We start from the raw sequence: 24,214 nt of genomic DNA, 5'->3' as shown, positions 1-24,214 counted from the left end.
TTATCACAGTGAGCAAAATTACTTACAGTGCTCTGTCTTCACTTTCACTGACTGGCAACACTGTGATTTCATTCACGTGTGAAGTATTTTTAAATCTAATTATTCTTACAACCAGTTAGGAGAAAGGGTCATTATTCTAGCTCATTAGCTGTTTAATTGGAATGCATAACAGTGAATCTGTGTTTTGATTCTCTAATTCCAATATTCAGCACTGCTTGGAATGGAAAATTGTGTAATATGATTCTGGGAACTATAAATAACATATATATTTCTTTCTGTCCTTTCTTGACTGATATAGCAGTCTAGAAATATTCTGTGCAACATCTGACTTCTATAGTTGAGACTTACAAATTATATATGTCGTATTTTCTAAACATATGCAAACAAAACTTGTGCTGTGCGCACGCACATGCACGCACATACTCCAAAAGATTATTTATATCCACTTTCATGTTTTCAGATCAAGTAATGGCTTGAGCTGACTGATGAAATAAAAGAAAGTATTTATTCAAAAGTATATAAAGAGGAAAAAAATGACGAAGGGGCAGCATTGCCTTATTTTTCTGTTACTGTAGTCTACATATATACATGTGTATCTCCATGTACCTAGAGAGACTCTTCAACCAGTGACAGGAACAATAGCAGAGTTTTGGGCTGTGTCTTAACATAGAGAAGAGTGAAAAACTAAACCAAACAAATACAGTGAATGCATATCACAGCACCAGTAGGAAGAACAATCCTGAAACATTTAAACAAAATATCTGTTGAAGACTGTAAGTATGTGATAGAGATTCATTACAAACTCAAGTTTTATCTTCCATCAATGCTTTTGAGCCATTGCATAATGGCATTGTATTACTTTCCTATCACTGCTGTATCAAATTACCATAAACTCAGTGGCTTATAACACAAATTTATTATCTATCGTTCCGTAGATGAGAAATCAGACACGGATCTTACTGGGCTAAGATCAAGGTGTTAACAGGGTATATTCCTTTCTGGAGGTTCTAGGGGACAATATGTTTCCGTGCAATCTCCAGCTCTAGAGAGTTGCTCACTTTCCTTTCCTGATGGCCCCCTTCCTCCAGTATCAGAGGTAAGAGTGGCTAGTGGACTCCTTCACACTTAGAATCATGCTGACCTCTTCCATAGTCACATTTCCCTCTAACTCTCTTTTCTTCCCTCTATCCTCCACTTTTGCTTTTTTTTGTTTGTTTGTTTGTTTGCGGTACGAGGGCCTCTCACTGTTGTGGCCTCTTCCCCTGCGGAGCACAGGCTCCGGACGCGCAGGCCCAGCGGCCATGGCTCACGGGCCCAGCCGCTCCGCGGCATGCAGGATCCCCCCGGACCGGGGCACGAACCCGCGCCCCCTGCATCGGCAGGCGGACTCCCAACCACTGCGCCACCAGGGAAGCCCCTATCCTCCACTTTTAAACGTTGATATGATTACATTTGGTCCACCCTGTCAATCAAGGAAATTTGTCTATTTTAAGATTGGCTAATTAGCAGTCATAATTCCATCTTCCAATTTAATTCTCCTGTGTTTATCACATATCATATTTATAGGTTCTAGGGATTAGGCTGTGGACAACTCTGGGGAGCAGATGATTATTCTGCCTTGCACAAAGTCTACTCTTTGGCCTCACAAAGATTCACATTCATTACAATTGCAAAATACACTCATTCATCCAAAGTCGCCCACATTTTCAACCTATTACAGAATTAACAGAAGTCCAAAATCGTTTCTAAATCTCATTAGCTCAAAAGTCCCATCAAAATTATCCAAATTAGGTATGAGAAAGACCTTGGGTATGATTCACCCTGGGGCAAAATTTTCCTCCACGTGTGAGTCTGTGAAACACAAAAAGCAAGTCATTTGTTCTCAAATTATAATGGTACAGATGTAGAATAACAAGTACTGATATTCAGGTACAAAAAGAATGAAAATGGAAGGAAAACAGTCACTTGTCCAAAGTAATTTCAAAATCCATCCAGGCAACCATCATTTCTTTTTTTTTTTTTTTTAATATGTCCCCTGGGACCCTCTATCCTTCCCCAATAAGAACTGTTGCCTCTTACACTGGCAGTGCAACAGTTATCCTAAGACATTTCCTTTTGCATTTCCACTATTGGATTTCCTCTTTCCTCTATTCCCTATCTTCCTCTTTCTTTTTTTTTTCCACTTTTTTTTATTTTTTAACATCTATTGGGGTATAATTGCTTTACAATGGTGTGTTAGTTTCTCCTTTATAACAAAGTGAATCAGTTATACATATACATATGTTCCCATATCTCTTCCCTCTTGCATCTCCCTCCCTCCCACCCTCCCTAACCCACCCCTCTAGGTGGTCACAAAGCACCAAGCTGATCTCCCTGTGCTATGCGGCTGCTTCCCACTAGCTATCTATTTTACGTTTGGTAGTGTATATGTGTCCATGCCACTCTCTCACTTTGTCACAGCTTACCCTTCGCCCTCCCCATGTTCTCAAGTCCATTCTCTACGTCTGCATCTTTATTCCTGTCCTGGCCCTAGGTTCTTCAGAACCAATTTTTTTTTTTATTCCATATATATGTGTTAGCATACGATATTTGCTTTTCTCTTTCTGATTTACTTCACTCTGTATGACAGACTCTAGGTCCATTTCCCTCACTACAAATAACTCAATTTTTTTTTCTTTTTATGGCTGAGTAATATGCCATTGTATATATATGTCACATCTTCTCTATCCATTCATCTGTCGATGGACACTTAGGTTGCTTCCATGTCCTGGCTACTGTAAATAGAGCTGCAATGAACATTGTGGTACATGACTCTTTTTGAATTATAGTTTTCTCAGGGTATATGCCCGGTAATGGGATTGCTGGGTCATATGGTAGTTCTATATTTAGTTTTTTAAGGAACCTATATAGAGTTCTCCATAGTGGCTGTATCAATTTACATTTCCACCAACAGTGCAAGAGAGTTCCCTTTTCTCCACACCCTCTTCAGCATTTATTATTGTAGATTTTTGATGATGGCCATTCTGACCCGTGTGAGGTGATACCTCATTGTAGTTTTGATTTGCATTTCTCTAACGATTAGTGATGTTCGGCATCCTTTCATGTGTTTGTTGGCAGTCTGTATATCTTCTTTGGAGAAATGTGTGTTTAGGTCTTCTACCCATTTTGGGACTGGGTGGTTTGTTTCTTTGATATTGAGTTGCATGAGCTGCTTGTAAATTTTGGAGGTTAATTTTTTGTCAGTTGCTTTACTTGCAAGTATTTGCAAATCTTTGCAAATATTTTCTCCCATTCTCCCAAGGTTGTCTTTTCATCTTGTTTATGGTTTCCTTTGCTGTGCAAAACCTTTGAAGTTTCATTAAGTCCCATTTGTTTATTTTTGTTTTTATTTCCATTTCTCTAGGAGGTGGGTCAAAAAGAATGCTGCGGTGATTTATGTCATAGAGTATTCTGCCGATGTTTTCCTCTAAGAATTTTATAGTGTCTAGCCTTACATTTATGTCTTGAATCCATTTTGAGTTTATTTTTGTGTATGGTGTTAGGGAGTGTTCTAATTTCATTCTTTTACATGTAGCTGTCCAGTATTCCCAGCACCACTTATTGAAGAGGTTGTCTTTTCTCCACTGTATATATATTCTTGCCTCCTTTATCAAAAATAAGGTGACCATTAGTGCGTGGGTTTACCTCTGGGCTTTCTATCCTGTTCCATTGATCTATATTTCTGTTTTTGTGCCAGTACCACACTATCTTGATTAATGTAGCTTCGTAGTATAGTCTGAAGTCTGGGAGCCTGATTCCTCCAGCTCCATTTTTTTCTTTCTCAAAATTGTTTTGGCTTTTCAGGGTCTTTTGTGTTTCCATACAAATTGTGAAATTTTTAGTTCTAGTTCTGTGAAAAATGCCATTGGTAGTTTGATAGGGATTACATTGAATCAGTAGATTCCTTTGGGTAGTACACTCATTTTCACAATGCTGATTCTTCCAATCCAAGAACGTGGTATATCTCTCCATCTGTTTGTATCATCTTTAATTTCTTTCAACAGTATCTTACAGTTTTCTGCATACAGGTCATTGGCTCCTTAGGTAGGTTTATTCCTAGGTATATTATTCTTTTTGTAGCAACGGTAAATGGAGTGTTTCCTTGATTTCTCTTTCAGATTTTTCATCATTAGTGTATAGGAATGCAAGAGGTTTCTGTGCATTAATTTTGTATGCTCCTACTTTACCAAATTCGTTGATTAGCTCTAGTAGTTTTCTGGTAGCATCTTTAGGATTCTCTATGTATAGTATCGTGTCATCTGCAAAGAATGACAGATTTTCTTCTTCTTTTCTGATTGGATTACTTTTATTTCCTTTGCTTCTCTGATTACTTTGGCTAAAATATACAAAACTATGTTGAATAATAGTGGTAAGAGTGTAAAACCTTGTCTTCTTCCTCATCTTAGTGGAAATGGTTTCAGTTTTTCACCATTGAGAATGATGTTGGCTGTGGGTTTGTAATATATGGCCTTTATTATGTTCAGGTAAGTTCCCTCTATGCCTACTTTCTGGAGGGTTTTTATCATAAATTGGTGTTGAATTTTGTCAAAAGCTTTTTCTGCATCTACTGAGATGATTATATGGTTTTTCTCTTTCAGTTTGTTAATATGGTGTATCACATTGATTGATTTCCATATATTGAAGGATCCTTCCATTCCTAGGAAAAAAAACACTTGATCATGGTCTATGATCCTTTTAATGTGCTGCTGGATTCTGTTTGCTAGTATTTTGTTGAGGATTTTTGCATCTATGTTCATCAGTGATACTAGCCTGTAGTTTTCTTTCTTTGTGACATCTTTGTCTGGTTTTGGTATCAGGGTGATGGTGGCCTCATAGAATGAGTTGGGGACTGTTCCTCCCTCTGCTATATTTTGGAACAGTTTGAGAAGGATAGGTGTTAGGTCTTTTCTAAATGTTTGATAGAATTCGCCTGTGAAGCAGTCTGTTCCTGGGCTTTTGTTTGTTGGAAGATTTTTAATCAAAGTCTCAATTTCAGTGCTTGTGATTGGTCTGTTTATATTTTCTATTTCTTCCTGGTTCAGTCTCAGAAGGTTGTGCTTTTCTAAGTATTTGTCCATTTCTTCCAGGTTGTCCATTTTATTGCCATAGAGCTGCTTGTAGTAATTTCTCATGATCCTTTGTATTTCTGCAGTGTCAGTTGTTACTTCTCCTTTTTCATTTCTACTTCTATTGATTTGAGTTTTCTTTTTTTTTTTCTGGATGAGTCTGGCTAATGGTTTATCAATAATGTTTATCTTCTCAAAGAACCAGCTTTTAGTTTTATTGAAATTTGCTATTGTTTCCCTCATTTTTCATTTATTTCTGATCTGATCTTTATGATTTCTTTCCTTCTGCTAACTTTGGGTTTTTTTTGTTCTTCTTTCTCTAATTGCTTTAGGTGTAATGGTTAGGTTGTTTATTTGAGATGTTTCCTGTTTCTTGAGGTAGGATTGTACTGCAATAAACTTCCCTCTTAGAACTGCTTTTGCTGCATCCCATATGTCTTGAGTCATCGTGTTTTCATTGTCATTTGTTTCTAGGTAATTTTTTATTTCCTCTTTGATTTCTTCAGTGATCTCTTGGTTATTAAGTACTGTATTGTTTATCCTCTATGTGTTTGTATTTTTTACAGATATTTTTCCTGTAATTGATATCTGGTCTCACAGCATTGTGGTAGAAATGATACTTGATATGATTTCAATTTTCTTAAATTTACCAAGGCTTGATTTGTGACACAAGATATGATCTATCCTGGAGAATGTTCCATGAGCACTTGAGCAGAAAGTGTATTCTGTTGTTTTTGGATGGAATGTCCTATAAATACCAATTAAGTCCATCTTGTATAATGTATCATTTAAAGCTTGTGTTTATTTCTTTCTTTTCATTTTGGATGACCTGTCCATTGGTGAAAGTGGGGTGTTAAAGTCCCCTACTATGACTGTGTTACTGTCAAATTCCCCTTTTATGGCTGTTAGCATTTGCCTTATGTACTGAGGTGCTCCTATTTTGGGCGCAGAAATATTTACAATTGTTATATCTTTTTAGTGGATTGATCCCTTGATCATTATGTAGTGTCCTTCTTTGACTCTTGTAATAGTCCATCTTAAAGTCTATTTTGTCTGATATGAGAATTGCTACTCCAGCTTTCTTTTGATTTCCATTTGCATGGAATATCTTTTCCCATCCCATCACTTTCACTCTGTATTTGTCCTTAGGTCTGAAGTGGTTCTCTTTTACATAGCATATGTACAGGTCTTGTTTTTGCATCCATTCAGCCAGTCTATGACTTTGGTTGGACCATTTAATCCTTTTACATTTAAGGTAATTATCGATACGTATGTTTCTATTACCATTTTCTTATTGTTTTCGGTTTGTTATTGAAGTCTTTTCCTTCTCTTGTGTTTCCTGCCTAGATAAGTTCCTTTACCACTTGTTGTAAAGCTGGTTTGGTGGTGCTGAATTCTCTTAGCTTTTGCTTGTCTGTAAAGGTTTTAATTTCTCCATCGGATCTGAATGAGATCCTTGCTGGGTAGAGTAATCTTGGTTGTAAGTTTTTCCCTTTAATCACTTTAAATATGTCCTGTCACTCCCTTCTGGTTTGCAGTGTTTCTGCTGAAAGAACAGCTCTTAACCTTATGGGGGTTCCCTTGTATGTTATTTGTTGTTTCTCCCTTGCTGCTTTTAATATTTTTTCTTTGTATTTAATTTTTGGTAGTTTGATTCATATGTTTCTTGGCATGTTTCTCCTTGGATTTATCCTGTATGGGGCTCTCTGTGCTTCCTGGACTTGATTATTTCCATTCCCATATTAGGGAAGTTTTCAGCTATAATCTCTTCAAATACTTTCTCCGTCCCTTTTTTTTCTCTTCTTCTTCTGGGACCCCTATAATTCGAATGTTGGTACCTTTAATGTTGTCTCAGATGTTTCTGAGACTGGTTCTTTTTTCTTTATTCTGCTCTGCTGTAATTATTTCCACTCTTTTATCTCCCAGGTCCCTTATCCGTTCTTCTGCCTCAGTTATTCTGCTGTTGATTCCTTCTAGAGAATTTTTAATTTCATTTATTGTGTTGTTCATTATTGTTTGTTTGATCTTCAGTTCTTCTCAGTCCTTTTTAAACGTTTTTTGTGTTTTCTCCATTCTATTTCCAAGATTTTGGATCATCTTTTCTCTCATTATTCTGAATTATTTTTCAGGTAGACTGCCTATTTCCTCTTCATTTGTTAGGTCTGGTGGGTTTTTACCTTGCTCCTTCATCTGTTGTGTGTTTCTCTGTCTTCTCATTTTGCTTCACTTACTGTGTTTGGGGTCTCCTTTTCTCAGGCTGCAGGTTCGTGGTTTCCCCTGTTTTTGGTGTCTGCCCCCAGTGGCTAAGGTTGGTTCAGTGGGTTGTGTAGGCTTCTTGGTGGGGGGGACTAGTGCCTGTGTTCTGGTGGATGAGGCTGGATCTTGTCTCTGTGGTGGGCAGGACTGAGTCCGGTGGTATATTTTGGGGTGTCTGTGACCTTATTATGATTTTAGCCAGCCTCTCTGCTAATGGGTGGGGTTGTGTTCCTGTCTTGCTAGTTGTTTGGCATAGGGTGTCCAGCACTGTAGCTTGCTGGTTGTTGAGTGGAGCTGGGTCTTAGCATTGAGATGGAGATCTCTGGGAGAGCTTTCACCGTTTGATATTATGTGGAGCCTGGAGGTCTCTGGTGGACCAATGTCCTAAACTCAGCTCTCCCACCTCAGAGACACAGGCCGGACACCCATCTGGAGCACCAAGACCTTGTCAGCCACACAACCAAAGAGCAACCAAATCAAAAAACAAGCCCACCAATGATAACAAGTTCTAAAAACTAGGACAAATGGTAAAAGCAAAGCTATACAGATAAAATCACACAAAGAAGCATACACATACACACAAAAAGAGAAAAAGAAAAAAATATACATATACCATATAAAAAGAATGTAGGACGAGATCAACCAAATTAATAAACAAATCTACCAATGATAATAAAGTCTAAATACTAAACTAGGATAAACATAAAACTGGGAACAAATTGGAGGCAGAAGGCAAACCCCAAGTCTACAGTTGCTCTCCAAGTCCACTGCCTCAATTTGGGATGATTAATTGCCTATTCAGTTATTTCACAGATGCAGGGGGCATCACGTTGATTGTGGAGATTTAATCCGCTGCTCCTGAGGCTGCTGGGAGAGATTTCCCTTCTCTTCTTTGTTCGCACAGCTCCCAGGGCCTCAGCTTTGGATTTGGCCCTGCCTCTGCGTGTAGGTCGCCGGAGGGCGTTTGTTTTTCGCACAGACAGGACGAGGTTAAAGGAGCCACTAATTCGGGGACTCTGGCTCACTCAGGCTGGGGCGGGGGGTTGGGGGGAAGGGGTATGGAATGTGGGGCACGCCATGCGTTCTTCCGGGGAAGTTGTCCCTGGATCCCGGGACCCTGGCAGTGGCGGGCTGCACAGGCTCCCCGGAAGCGGGGTGTGGATAGTGACCTGTGCTCGCACACAGGCTTCTTGGTGGTGGCAGCAGCAGCCTTAGTGTCTCATGCCCGTCTCTGGGGTCCGCGCTGATAGCCACAGCTTGCTCCTGTCTCTGGAGCTTGTTTAGGCGGTGTTCTGAATCCCCTCTCCTCACGCACCCCGAATCAATTGTCTCTTGCCTCTTCGGCAGCTCCAGACTTTTCCCCGGACTCCCTCCCGGCTAGCCGTGGCGCACTAGCCCCTTCAGGCTGTGTTCATGCCGCCAACCCCAGTCCTCTCCCTGGGATCCGACCAAAGCCCGAGCCTCAGCTCGCAGCCCCTGCCCGCCCCGGCAGGTGAGCAGACAAGCCTCTCGGGCTGATGAGTGCTGGTCAGCACCGATCCTCTGTGCGGGAATCTCTCCGCTTTGCCCTCTGCACCCTGTTGCTGCGCTCTCCTCCATGGGTCCGAAGCTTCCCCGCTCCGCCACCCGCAGTCTCCGCCCGCGAAGGGGCTTCCTAGTGTGTGGAAACCTTTCCTCCTTCACAGCTCCCTCCCACTGGTGTGGGTCCCATCCCTATTCTTTTGCCTCCTTTTTTTCTTTTTTCTTTTGCCCTACCCAGGTACGTGGGGAGTTTCTTGCCTTTTGGGAGGTCTGAGGTCTTCTTCCAGCGTTCAGTAGGTGTTCTGTAGGAGGTGTTCCACATGTAGTTGTATTTCTGATGTAGTTGTGGGAAGGAAGGTGATCTCCACGTCTTACTCTTCCACTGTCTTGAAGGTCTCTCCCATCATTTGCTTTTAAAGCTTAATAATAATCCACAGTGGCTCACAGCTCCACCCTCTAGTCTCCACCCTCAGAGTCATCTTTATTTTTCATGGAAGATAGTACGTTTGCAGCTGAGTGGTTTTATCTGCCTGTTTTGTACTTGTAGCATTTTTGTGGTCAACAGCCTTCTTTCATTTTGTACACTCTCTGTCTTTTTCCAATCCAAGCTAACATTTTTCTACTGGCATAAAATTCTCAAGGACCCTGTGGGTCTTCCATGTATGTCATGGGATTCAATCTATTAAACAAGAGCCTACTCCACAGATTTTTTTCCTAGATAATTCTATCTCTATTTTTGGCATCTCTTGGGATGGTAGAGGGAACCTATGAGTCACATACTTAATCTCTTCAAGGACCTTTTTGTGTGACCTTTTAATTTTTCTGATATTTGAGCAAAAGGTTGTCCAGACACACCATAGGCTTTTTTTCTAGACCATGGTTTCTTTCCAGTGAATTTCTTAACTTTGCATCCTTCGCCATTTGGGTAGGTTAAGAATTAGAGAAATCATTAAGTTTTACTTTCTTTTTATTCCTGTTTAGTTTAGTTTACTTGTTTAACAGTTCTTTGATTAGTTTATCTTTCTTCTTTCACATTTTATTGTAAGCAGCAAGAAGGAAACCAGGCCACACATTCAACCTTTACTTGTAAATCTCTTCTAAATATCCAAGTTATATCACTTACAAATTCTGCTTTCCATGTATTTATAGAATGTATTCTGCAAAGTTACTGCCATTTTGTAACAAGGATTCTCTTTCCTCCAGTTCCCAATAACATATACTTCATTTCCTTCTGTTCCTCCACAAGCAGTGCCTTTAAAGTCTATATTTCTCCTAACAGGCCACTTACAATGATTCAGGTATTCTCTAAGGTGATATGTGTTTTCTCTAAGCTGATCTTCACTTCCTTATAAGTCCTCACTAGCAGAGTCATTAATGTTCATATATCTACTAACTGTCTTTTAGAGGAAATCTGGTCGTTTTTATCATGCTCCTCAAAATTTTCCCAGCCTCTGCCTTTTGCCCAATTCCCAAGTCACTTCCACATCTTTAGGTATTTGCTAGAGAAATATACCACTTCTAAGTACTAAAATCTGTATTCAATTTCTATTGCTTCTGTAACAGATTACCACAAAACTGGTGGCTTAGAAATTTATTATTTTATAAATTTAAATTTATAAATCACCCACTTATTATTTTACAGTTTAGTAGGTCAGAAGTCTGGCCTTGGTTTCACTTGGCTAAGATCAAGGTGTTGACAGGGCAGTGTTCCTTCTCAAAGTCTCAAGGGAAAAATCCACTTTTTCATTTTCTTACTTTTTCCGGCTTCTGGAAGCTTCCCACTTTTCTTGCCTCATGAATCCCTTCATCCAAAGGCAGCAATGGTGGACTGAGTTTTTCTCACGTTGGCTCATCCAAACTGCTTCAGTCCTCCTGTCTGAGTCTCTCCTTCTACCTCCCTCTTCTACTTTTAAGGACCTTTGTGATTACACTGACATCATCCAGATAATTCAGGATAATCTCCCTATCTTGATGTCCTTAGCTTAAAAATATTTGAAAGTCCTTTTTGCCAAGTGAAAAGGTATTTCACTTTTTTTTAGGACATGGACATATTTAGGCGAGCCCTTTATTCTGCCTATAATGTTTCAATAAATAATGTAACATATTTAATGTTATACAGGTTGACTATATTATCCAAAGTCAGTAATTTTTCCAATTATGCACTTAGTTCCACTCTGAGAACAGTGGGAGAAAAGAGTAAAATGTAAAACAAAACAAAAAATGCTATGTGCTTCAATCCAGATCATACCCTATTTACTGTCCATTATATCACAAAGGCACCGTACATTTTCCTTGTTGAGATTTTTTTTTTTTTTTTTTTTTGCGGTACGCGGGCCTCTCACTGCTGCGGCCTCTCCCGTCGCGGAGCACAGGCTCCGGACGCGCAGGCTCAGCGGCCATGGCTCACGGGCCCAGCCGCTCCGCGGCATGTGGGATCCTCCCGGACCGGGGCACGAACCCGCGTCCCCTGCATCGGCAGGCGGACTCTCAACCACTGCGCCACCAGGGAAGCCCCCCTTGTTGAGATTTAAATGTTATTTTCTCTTTTTTGGTCTGTATTTACTTTCTTAAGGCTGAAATACTCAATTCTGAAAATGGAGAAACAAAGTGACTTTATCACTTTTTCCACCTGCATGATATTGACATCTGAAACATTTCACAAGTAAAAATCTTCAGACCATAGCACCTCTTTTAAGTATATAAGACTAAAAACTTGCTGTGTCTACTTATAACTTAGACCTAGTACAGATCAATTTAGTAATGTGTTATTCTCTTGCTAGCTCTAAAACACACATAATATGGTACCGCCTGTAGAGAAGAGGAAAGATGTGAAATCAATGGAAATGGAAACATTCTGCTTATTGAAACATTCTGCTTATTAGCAGCCCAGAAGTTGTTTCCTCAAAGCCTGTCTTTAGGACAATAGTTCCCATTCTTGACTGATCATTAGCCTCTCGTGGGAAGATTTTTTTAAAAAATTCAGCTTCCAGTCCTTTCCCTAGAATTAATGAAAGAGAATCTCCAAAGTTTGATCCCTATATAAGGATTACTTTATGAACTCTAGTAAAATTTAAGTTTTTACTTTTTGATGGTATTCACTTTAACATTGGTGTAATGTGCCACTCATATTGGAGATACCATATATGCTTTTACATTTACTTCACTTTTGGTCTGAATTTTGTAAATCTAATAGAAAAAGGAGGATTTATTGTTCCATTAGTAGTTACTAATTTTGCCTGCATAGAGTAACAAATAGGAGAGTTACTGAGTCTGGAGTAAGGCCAGGAGAACTTGGAAGACATGGTTCTACCAGCTTTAAAGAGGATACTTTTTATAACCCAGAATTCCTTCAATTCCCAAGGAATCATGTTGATAGTGATAACTGATGTGTACGTTGTCTGCTCATCTATATTTGCCATCACTGTCTTGTCCATTTCCTTGTCATGGTGATATAATTTTTCACAATTTTCCTTGACTTATTCCTCTTTTTAGCATCAGTTAACAGTTTTCTCAATATGATATTATATGCAAGGTCATGGAGGATAAGGGCCATACACCATTCCTCCCTGTTACAACACAGGCTAGAACAGAGCTGTGCCCATTGCTGTTTTAGGCTCACAGAAGTACTGAAATGCATTAAATGATGTCATCACATTCTGGAAGCCTAACCCTCTTTTCATAGTGGACCAGTGGTCTGTTAATGGTTGTATTTTTTCTCTGATTATAATTTATTTAAAGTGTTTGTATTTCTTTCTCTTCCATCAAAACTATAAGAATTTGAATTCATCTTTGCAACTACAATACATGAATAATAGAATACTACTGAAGAAATGTTTGTTGAATTAATATGATGAGAAAATGGTCCCACCCTTCTCCTTCTCTCTCTATCTTCTTCCCACCCTTCCTCTCACCTTCACACTTTCCATTATTAGGTCTAAATCATAAGACTGTGTCTGATGTGTGTCACTTTTGTGAAATTTGGGGGGGGCTGTGGTATGTGTATGAGTGTGTGTGTGTTCACACATATGTGAATATATTTAATTTATTGCATGGCTACTATTTACAACTGTAAGTGATCTTGCCAAAATTATGCTGTAATTTCGAAAATGATTATGGCCAGAGGCTAAAAGAGGATTTTTACCAGTGTTCATTCTCTTCTGGTAGAATTCCAGTCATAGTGCAGTCCTCCTGATTTTTTTTATAACTATTTTTTATTGGAGTATAGCTGCTCTACAATGTTGTGTTAATTTCTACTGTACAGCAAAGTGAATCAGCTATACGTATACATATATCCCCTCTTTTTTGGATTTCCTTCCCATTTAGGTCACCACAGAGCACTGAGTAGAGTTCCCTGCGCTATACAGTAGGGTCTCATTAGTACCTATTTTATACACAGTATCAATAGTGTATATATGTAAATACCAATCTCCCAATTCATCCCACCCTCCCCTTCCCCCCCTGGTGTCCATACATTTGTTCTCTATGTCTGTGTCTCTATTTATGTTTTGCAAATATGATCATCTACACCATTTTTCTAGATTCCACATATATGCATTAATATATGATATTAATATATGATAATATTATATATTAATATATAATATATGCATTAATATATGATATATGCATTAATATATGATATTGATATAGGTCCATCCACGTCTCTACAAATGACCCAATTTCATCCTTTTTTATGGCTGAGTAATATTCCATTCTATATATGTACCACATCTTCTTTATCCATTCCTCTGTTGACAGACATTTAGGTTGCTTCCATGTCCTGGCTATTGCAGCCTTCCTGATTTGAATTTAGAACTAACATCTTCATAACATAAGCATTGAGGAAGATCACATTAATACTCTTGGGAAGACAGCTGCTCTGCATTAGGTATGAAGCACTTTGAGTGATGACTTCAGAACTGTTTTTTTTTCTGAAGAGATCCAATAACTATTTCACCTTCCCCACCTCTACCCTGAACCTTAGTGACTGTTGTCATCTCCTTACTCTGATGATCACTCACTTACTTCATGATTTACTCAGGCATTGATTTTGGCCTGTCTTTGCAAATCTGATTCCGTAAATTCATGTTTACAAATGTTAATATAAGTCTCCATTAAGAAAAAAAATACAACAAAGCATTTTCCATAAGGACACAATAAATATCTTCTCAATTTGTACTTGTGAAAAGAATCTGCACGTGAAGTTTTATCTTTTTTTTTTTTTTTTTTTTTTTTTTTTAAGATAAAACACAAGTCAAATTTATTATTAGATTTGTCCACAGTCAGCAATGGTGATCTTCTTGCTGGTCTTGCCATTCCTGGAACCAAAGCGCTCCATGGCTTCCACAATATTCATGCCCTCTTTCACCTTGCCAAAGACCACATGCTTGCCATCCAACCACTCAGTCTTGGCAGTGCAGATGAAAAACTGGGAACCGTTTGTGTTGGGGCCAGCATTTGCCATGGACAAGATGCCAGGACCCGTATGCTTCAGGAGGAAATTCTCATCATCAAATTTCTCCCCATAAATGGACTTGCCACCAGTGCCATTATGGCGTGTGAAGTCACCACCCTGGCACATAAATCCCGGAATTATTCTGTGAAAGCAGGAACCTTTAGAACCAAAGCCTTTCTCCCCAGTGCTCAGAGCACGGAAGTTTTCTGCTGTCTTTGGAACTTTGTCTGCAAACAGCTCCAATCTGTTAACATAGCTTTATGGATTGGATGAGCAGTCACTTCTTGGTTTCCAGGTCCCTTACCTCGAAGGAGACGCGGCCCAAGGGCTCGCCGTCGACGGCGATGTCAAAGAACACGGTAGGGTTGACCATGGTTGGGCTGCGCGGGAAGTTCCGATGTGGCGGCGTCTGCAAAGCCGTGAAGTTTTATCTTTAAAAATGGATAGGGTTACAAAAGAATGACAAGCCTTTAAGGAGTAAAGACTTGTATATGATAGAATACTTGCTTGTAGCTAAATTTATATATTTAAAAAGGTTAGTGTTTTTGCACTCATGTCTCTATTTCTTTTTTGCTAATCAACAGGTTTGTTTTACAGTGCTTTATAAAACAATTTGTGCAGTAATTAAATGTCTAACGGGTTTTTATGACTGTTTGCTGAACACAAATGTAGTTTAGCTTAGTAGTTTCGAGTTATTAAGTGAGCCATCATAATTTAATGTTTTAAATAAAACAAATTACAGACCTTTTCTTAGCTTTGCAGGAGGATCATATCACAATGGAATTTATGTACTTCACATGTAACTGATTCTACATTCCCAACAACCCATTTGCAAACACATCGATAAAACTTTGCTCTTTCATTTAGGTTTGTTCTTTAAGGCAAACAGTCCACAGCAAATAGAAATAAAGGGGAAAGTTGATTTTCTTGTAAGAGGAAATGGAAAGGGAGGAACTAATATTTATTGAGCACCTACTACATGTCAGCCACTATGCTTGATATCTTATGTCCTCTCATTTGTCACACCATAACCCACAGAGACGCAATTTATCCACATTTTATAGGTCATGAAAATGAAACTGAGGCTTAGTGAGGAGGTTGAATAACTTGTCCTAAGCTTACTTGTCTTTGTCAAATAAATGGCAAAGTTGGCAAAGTTTGGTTCTAACACAAATAATTTACTTCCCTCCCCAAAACTGCTTCTCAAATTTTCTTACGTTCGTGTCATTTGATGTGCACATACAAACCCATCCAGCACCTTAACTCAACTCTATAATGGTCAGCAGCAGCAGCATCACAGGAATCTTGCAATTATTGAGAACCCATTTCAGTCCAGCATCGTTTATAGCCCGTGTACAGATACTCACAGTTTTAAAAGGATCATTCAATCCCCTAATCAACTGATATTGATTGAGTACTTCATCTCTTCTTATCTGAAACCAGGGAAACAGCTCATTTCCCTGAGAAGGATGGGAATTCATGAGGGACATCAAATTGCAAATATTTGAGGAAGGAGAGAAATAATGTTTGAGAAGCATTTAAATATATTCCATACATTCTGCTAAATGTTTTCACATATAATAACTGTTTTAATTTACCCCAAACTCTTTGAGCTCAACCTCTAGCACATGCATGCATGTCTTCTCACTTGTTCTCTCTTTTTCTATCAAATTATTTTACAGAAAAGTAAACTGAGACTGGAGAAGTTAATTAACTGGCTATTATGAGATAGCCAAAAATAGAACTCAGGTTTCTAGGACAATTAAACTCATGCTTCGGGGCACTGGGAATGGTGGCAGAAGCAGTGCCGGTGGATGGGAAGGGATGACTTCCTTCAAGTACCTCTATTTATTTCTTTTATAATAGTAAGTGAAGTATATATTTATTGAAAAACCCCACCTTTCTACCACCTGTAAATCACAATCATTGTTGCAATTTTTTTAAACATCTTTATTGGAGTATAATTACTTTACAATGTTGTGTTACTTTCTGCTGTATAACAAAATGAATCAGCTATATGCATACATATATCCCCATATCCCCTCCCTCTTGCGTCTCCCTCCCACCCTCCCTATCCCACCCCTCTAGGTGGTCAAAAAGCACCGAGCTCATGTCCCTGTGCTATGCAGCTGCTTCCCACTAGCTATCTATTTTACATTTGGTACTGTATATATGTCCATGCCACTCTCTCACTTCACCCCAGCTTACCCTCCCCCCTCCCCGTGTCCCCAAGTCCATCCTCTACATTTGTGTCTTCATTCCTGTCCTGCCCCTAGGTTCATCAGAACTTTTTTTTTTTTTAGATTCCATATATATGTGTTAGCATACGTTATTTGTTTTTCTCTTTCTGACTTAACTTCACTCTGTATGACAGACTCTAGGTCCACCCACCTCACTAAAAATAGTTCAATTTTGTTTCTTTTTATGGCTGAGTAATATTCCATTGTATATGCAATTTTTAACTTCTTGGCACCCAGCTACCACAAATGTCAGCTAACTCAAAATTATATGGTATATAGATATTTTATGCTCTTAATTTTCTCCTACCATTCTGACCCAGTTCCTGCCATTTCCTCTTTGGTTTCTCTTAACCAAAGGGTAATGTTCTAGGCCAGGATTCTGCAAACTATGGTTCATAGGACATATCTGGCTTATCACTTTTTTTCATATGTTCCACAAAGTAAGATTGGACTTGTACAGTTTTAAGTGGTTGAACAATAACAAAAATCAAAGGAAGAATAATATTTAGTGATATGTGATAATTATATGAAATTCAAATTTCAGTATGCATAATTAACTTTCAGGGTATCACATTCACGCCTACTTGCGTGTTGTCTGTGGCTGCTTCAGTGCTACCACAGCACCGTTGAGTACTTCTGAACTGTACGGCCCACAATCCTTAAAAGAGCTACCATTTGGCTCTTTACACAAAAAGTATGTAGACACTGTTTGAGGCTCTCTTCCCATTCTACACATCCTCAGAGGAACCACTTCCACCCAGGCTGTGATCACAGGTAGCCTCAGACCCAGATACACAGACCCACAGAACAGATAGGCAATCAGACAGTTCCACAGGGCTGGTTCAAAGATTGCTAAACCCAACATGCCCACAATGGGGCTCATTTTCTTCTGCCCCTAAACTGGATCTTCTTCCTGTGATTCCAAGTTCAGAGCAACGCACCAGTCTACTCAATCACCCAAACCGGAAATCTGAGCATCCTTGATTCTTTCCTCTCCCTCACTCATCCCCCAATAAGTACCAGGAACTGTAGACTCTCAACTCCCAAGTCTTCAAATCCATTCTCTCATTGCACAGATCAGCACTAGTTTAGGCTACCATCATGTATTGCCTGCACTAATTCAGCTGTTGCCTAATAAAGATTCCTGACTCCAGGCTTGCTTCATCTACTGTATTCTCTCCATTGATCAGGTCTTTGCAAAGTGCAATTACTTTCATGTCACTACTTTGCTTATAACTCTTCAGTGATTCCTTATTTCCCCTTTAGTATAAAGTCTACACTCTGCTCATCATTTCATATATTCCTAGTCCCTAATTTAAACTCAGGTTTTTGAACACGCTATGCTCCCTTAAAACTAATTTTCTCTAAGAAATGTACCACAGTCTATTCAAATGCCCAATCCAGAAACCTACCAAACACTCCCTAACCCTTCAAGACTTAAATCATCGTTTTTGTGCCTTAAGTGTTTCTTATTCTCCTTTGTAATCTATCACACTGGAATAAATGATCCTTTGGGGGCAAAGCCCACTTGATCATCGCATTCCCAGACCTACAAAAGCTCTCACATAGAGGATACGTATTAAAAGAATATGTGTTGAATAGAATTGAGTGGAAGTCTGACACATATGTCAAAATAATTGTAGTCAAAATAAATCTTTAAAAACAAAACAAAATCTCTATGTCTTTAGTTATTTCTTTCAAGAAGAAAAGTGGGGTAAAATTATTTTGCTGTTATTTTGTCTGTGAAAATTCTCTAAGAGTATTCAGCAGTGCTAATAAGTATAATCTTAGTCACAGTCAGAAAATATCATTATTTCCCTAGGAAGTCATCTAAAACTGAGAGACATCTATAATCTCAGCACCACTTATAATTTATTTGCTGTCACTATCATTAGACTAATACACTTGATCATGGTTTTATAAAATAAGCATTAATAGAACGATACTCCTATATGTAAAGTATTATATACAAAAGGGCAGCAGCATGGATCTTTAGAAAACAAAGTATAATTGCCTTTTTATTGGGATTAGGTAAAATGTACATGCCTAATCTGAATCTAAGTGTACTGGTAATAACAAGTCTTATTAATTGGAGAGATCAAGTGTGACGCATGGAATAACAAAAGAATTTACATAAAGATCTTATCTAATACTACCTCCCATGCAGTGGGAGTCCTTCAATAAAATATTAAATTACATCAGTAAGTGTCCATATTTATTATCTGAAAACCAAATGCTCCAACAACGGAATTTCTCATTTTTCCTTCACGTTCTATCACCGCATTTTCTTGCCTATAATAAAAGTAACTGCTTCGTTATTTGAGATTGTGTCTTTCTCTTTCCTATTCATATTCAGTTTTGACTAAATCAGTCTGTTCCTATGTGAATTAATTTGTATATTCATTAACATTAAAGAGAGCCGAAGACTCATAGGATATGTTAAGCACAGTAATCAGGAAACAAGTAGTATGTGAGACAAAGGCAGAATTTAACATATTTTGTTAATAGAATAAATAATTTAGTAACCTGTAAGACGCGCCAAAGAATAAATAGAAAATGTGATGGAACAAACAAGGGTATTGCTTATGCTTATGGATAGAAAGGGATGGAAAGGTTTATTCAAGATCATGTGACCTCTGGCCTGACATTTATGTCACCTCTAAGTGACACTGGTGATACCTGATGTGGCCCAAACAAATAAAAGGTACCTGTGACCAAGGACCCACATCCCTTCTCTCACACAGACACAGGGGCAAGTACCCGCAGCCACAGTTATAGTTCCATCATAATTTCAGGAACAGTAGATTTACCAGTTTACCAAATGAGAATTTCCTTTAGAGAATATCTGATACGTTAAGATACTTTCATTTGGGGACTTGAAGAAATAGTTAAAATCCTGTGTGCACACGCTCTCTCTCTCCCATAATGTCTCCCTTCATGTTAATCAAGAAGCTTACTAAAACTGGGGGGTTTACCTTAGGGAAGTTCAGGGCAAAGCAGAAAACAGCTTGTCTTTTCAATCACAATCAAAACTCATGAGAATCAACTGGTAAGCCCATAGGGGATTGACTCAGAAAATTGTCTGAATCAAATTTCAGGCTGAATCTAGCCTCTAGGTACTGCTCTGTAGGCTTCAATTAAGGGTTTAATTCTCTATTCTCTGTTGTAAATCATAGCTGGCCACAGAAAGGCATTCTTAACTACAGCCCCTCCCGCATAATCACCCTGAAGAAATAACATTTCACAGGTTGGACATAAAGCACTGACAGCTTTTTGCAATAAAGTGTGACCTTTACTGTTAAAAAATGTTTTACGACATCTGACAAACCATTTTCTTAATAGAAGGATATATATTCACTCACTGGATGAATTAAAATAGTGGAAACATTTAATTTTTTGTGGAAGATCTGAACCACAATATGTTTCAAATGAGGAAAATTTCCTTTCATACCTATCTATGTTCTAAAAATAATAATAGGTCATGTTTTTTGTTAAGGAAGAGAACTATTCACACCAACAGCACCCACAAAGGGAAAGCTAGACTTATTTAGACAGAGTATCTGTATGCCAGTAGAAACATCCATGAATTTGGAATACTTTACTCTTAATATTACTTACTGTGGGTGCTCTGAGGAAAAGGCAACATAAGAAAAATGCCTTTAAGTGGAATCTACTTTCACACTACTGCTTTAATGCATCTGTCTCAGGCTTTATGGGGCATTCGAGTGCGCATTAAAATCACAAAAGAACACAAAGTTCCAAATCAAAGGAAGATGAGAAAGAGTTTTGGAAAACTATACAAAACTAGTTTTTAAATAGCTTCTTCTTCTTTAAAGCAAAACAAGAGAATATTCAGTAGTAGGGATTTTTGTTGGACCTCATCACATGAATGCCTGATCAAAGGGGCTTAGAAATCCCCAAAGAGGAGTTTTTAGAGGGTCTCTGTAATATTTTTTCTCTTAATATTTATAATAGTACTCTACAAATGCATTTTTAAAGGCCCAAATGAAAATTACCAGGCTGTGTAAATGACATGCAACATTTCTGGGTATAAGGAACTTCTCTTAAATATATACCTGTGCACATAGCTTTTGAGCATGTTCATATGACATCACTGGAGGTGTCATGTTACAAACAGAACAAAATACAAAGATACGATGTGGCACAGAATAAAATTCAGAGGGTTCTTATAACTGCTTACCCAGCATACACCTCATTCACAGATAAACATATAAAAACCTAAGATAATATATGTCATCATTTATGTTTCTGCTCCAGAGTCACTTGAGGTAAGAACACAGGTTCATCATGCAATCTCCTCATGTTTACCTAGAACATGGGAATCCGCTCAGAGTTTTAGCCTGAGGTTTCATGAAATTAACTTGATCTAGGAGTGACTTAGAGGCAGCTTGGACCTATTCTTGCAAGGAGCTAGAATTCAAATATTTTCTGAAAATAATAGAGAAGCTGAACAAATCATTCATTCATTAATGAATATTCTTAGGAAGGAACCGTGTCTTAATTAACTTTGTATTGCTAAACTCCAGCAGAAGTTGGGAGGAGAATATGTATTCAGCAAATGTATACGAACGAATTGATTTTTAAAAATTCATCGCCACTTGCAAATACATATATCCCTTGTATATTCAGATTAAAAAAGTATCATTAAGACTAGAGCCTCCATTCATCAATATTTCTATAATTTTCTGTGGGGATTTATAGTATAAGGCAACAGTAGTTACCACTTACAAGTTCAAAGTTGGTTTTTGAAGTACTAAGAGACGATAAAGCCTTCTCTGCAGGGGAGAGTGTTTGGGAGTATAGTTTCCTTGGTTCCCTGCAGGATTTCACAAATCTTTCTCTGCAAGGAATTTGTCTTCAGTGACCTCTAGCCTATTACATCTGCCCAGAAGGCCTCAGGAATTCTCTTTGCTGGTGGTAGGTCATACATTCCAGAACAACTGAATTAGTTTAATGATGAAACTAAAATATGTTTGCCCAAAAGCCCCTTTACAGAACCATATTACTTGAATATTTAAATAACATAATTATCTACTGCTTTGAGTAATACTTTAGAGGAAAAATCACCCCAGAGATACACACGGTGTACACTGTGACCTATAACACCATTTTTTCTCTTCTACCAGTACTCCCATCTGCAAGAGTAGTGCTAAATGTGCTTTATTTTACCACATGTAATCAAAACATACCCTGCACTTTGCTCCCTGTCTACTGTGTACTTATCCGCCACGTGATATGCAGGCATCAGACTCATTACAGATTTGGCCGGTGCTCCAGGCCTTCCGCTATATGACTGAGACCTACACTGTCTCTGCCTCCTTCATACAAAAACTCCATGACAATCAAAACGTCTTAGCCATCATTTCAGGGTTAGACATCTCCTTGCCTTTACTTTTACTGTATGTCTTGCACAATACTTCCTGCCTCCTGACTTCCTAAGGCTTAGCTATTTTTCAAAGCTCATTTCATGTCAAATTTATTCAATGAAGTCTTTCCTAACTATTGGAGACCGTAATAGTTTTACTTTCATTGATCAATGGTGCAACATGTTGTTGGTACTGTCATCACTAGGTTTGAGGTCTGAAAACTTGAATTTGAGATTCAAGTTTGGCACTGAATAATTGTATAATCTTATGGAATTGTTTTGCTCTTCCTCAGTTTCCTCCCCGTAAAATAGCACAGCAATATCTATAGGATCAGACTGTTGCTTTCACTGAGAAATCTTTGCAGAAATACCTGGCAGAGATGGTGCTCTATTGCTGTTACCCTTTTTGAAATCTTATTTCTCAGTGATCTAGAAGCTTCTTTAGGCATCTACTCCTTCATAGCTTTGACATCATGCATCATAAATAATAATTATTCTTAATAAATAATGTCATAAATAATTAGTGTTATTGATAGTTTCCTGTAATCTAGATAGCATAGGTAATAAATAGCACAGTATAATGCCTATGTAGCAGTATTTATATAGTGTCTATATAGTTATCACCTAGATCCTATAGTATAATATACAGTAAATATTCTTGATGGTTTGCACTCTACATAGTATAGTAAGTAGCCCCACCCCTAAATAAGCTGCAATACTTTTCAATAATACTTATTTCTAATTCCAACTTAATTCACACATTCCACCAAACATTAAATTATTTAATGTGATTTAAATTCAAAGTGACATCACATTTAAATTAACAGCCAGACAATTTATTTCTGCAAAACAGAAATTGCCACTAGATGCTGGATTATATAGCCATGAGCAGAGGGCAAACTATTAGACTATATTATTGAAGGTATCTGAGAGAGAGACATATTTTTTTACATGAACTATCGGGGAGCAACACTTATTTTTCCACAGATACATATATCTAATATTACCTCTTGTGTGTTTATTTTCCCAATTTGAACTTTTCTAAATACCACGTTATGCAAATATCTACAGCTATAAATATACATTAGAAAAGTAATTTACTAATAAGGCAAAACCTCTTTATTTACCCTGGAATTTCAAATTTCAACTAACATACTCTCAGGTTTGAGAACAGCCATGTACTCAAACTGATTTTTTTCCTATATCTGATATTTTTTTTCATTATTCTTAATACATGTTACAAGCAGATTTCATTTGTTTTAATGTGCATTCCTTCATAGCAGAGTTCAGAATTAACAAGTTTTCAACAGCATATGAAATAATCAGCTATCTTCTCTATACAGAATAGTCAGAATTAAGAAGTAACAAGCACTATAGTATTAGTTTCAGTTTGATTTATTTTTACTTAATTTTGATTTACTTGCATAAAATGAAAAGATTTAGTGTTATTTCCTACATTTTGGACTGAGCAACGAACGTTAGGCTCAATTTTTTTTTTTTTAACGTTAGGCTTAATTTTATCATGCGTTGCTACCCCCAAAAAAGCCAGAAATAAATAATATCAACAAATAAAATTCATAACTAGATCCACTTGTGTTAAATAAAGACTTGGTCTGGGAAAACTGACTGCTACATATCTTCCATTATACTTATGGTTTAACTACAGTATTAAATCTGTTCTTTCATTTTTGGAAATAAAAGGTGCTATTTAGTGAATAGCCTCTTCTGAGTGTGTTCAAGTGTGTTTGGGAACACATAAGTTCACTATAAATGATCCAACAGAAAAGAAAAGATGATTGAGCCTGAGGATCATGGTTTTCTACGTTTCTATGGAAACCTAGTGGAAACTGTGATTTTATAGATATTCACATTTCAGTTGTTGTCTTTGATCACTTTGTTGTCAATCAAGCATTAAGACATGGAAACGGCAGAAGAGTTGAGTTTGTAAATAATCTATTTTGAAATTAAATTAAGGGTGTTGAAATGATTCAGTCCAACTTTGTAAAAGCAATCACCTACTTTGAATGCTTCAAGTACAGTGTTTACTCCACAACGGAAACTTCCATCCAGCTTTGCATGACCAGATTCATGAAAAACATGCCCTGATAATGTATCGTTTAGATTTTGTATTTTCAGTGGGGGACTGACTCCTCTTGTTTCTTCTGGGTTTGACTTCACCCACCTGAGATTCCTAGACACTATATTTACCAAAGCTAAAACAATGACACCTTTCTTGGTCAAATCTAATATA

The 24,214-nt window shown here is 37.9% G+C and overlaps 2 protein-coding genes across 2 annotated transcripts in view; both read right to left on the bottom strand.

Annotated features, from left to right (window-relative positions):
• Positions 1-24,214, bottom strand: part of LRP1B (LDL receptor related protein 1B) — a gene marked incomplete at its 3' end in the record, with an annotated part of 1,802,496 nt that overhangs the window by 1,730,804 nt on the left and 47,478 nt on the right. The window lies entirely within an intron of this gene.
• Positions 14,119-14,742, bottom strand: LOC309824787 (peptidyl-prolyl cis-trans isomerase A-like). The gene is made up of 2 exons (XM_082657958.1): positions 14,642-14,742; positions 14,119-14,574 (listed from the first exon to the last, which is right to left on the bottom strand). The coding sequence occupies exons 1-2, from the start codon at positions 14,708-14,710 to the stop codon at positions 14,149-14,151; spliced, it is 495 nt and encodes a 164-aa protein (XP_082514084.1). The 5' UTR covers positions 14,711-14,742; the 3' UTR covers positions 14,119-14,148.

This window comes from Grampus griseus, assembly GCF_964374135.1.
Source record: "Grampus griseus genome assembly, chromosome: 7".
NCBI lineage: Eukaryota > Metazoa > Chordata > Mammalia > Artiodactyla > Delphinidae > Grampus > Grampus griseus.
Note: the sequence above shows the minus strand (reverse complement) of the source record. Positions and strands in the feature narration are given on the sequence as shown.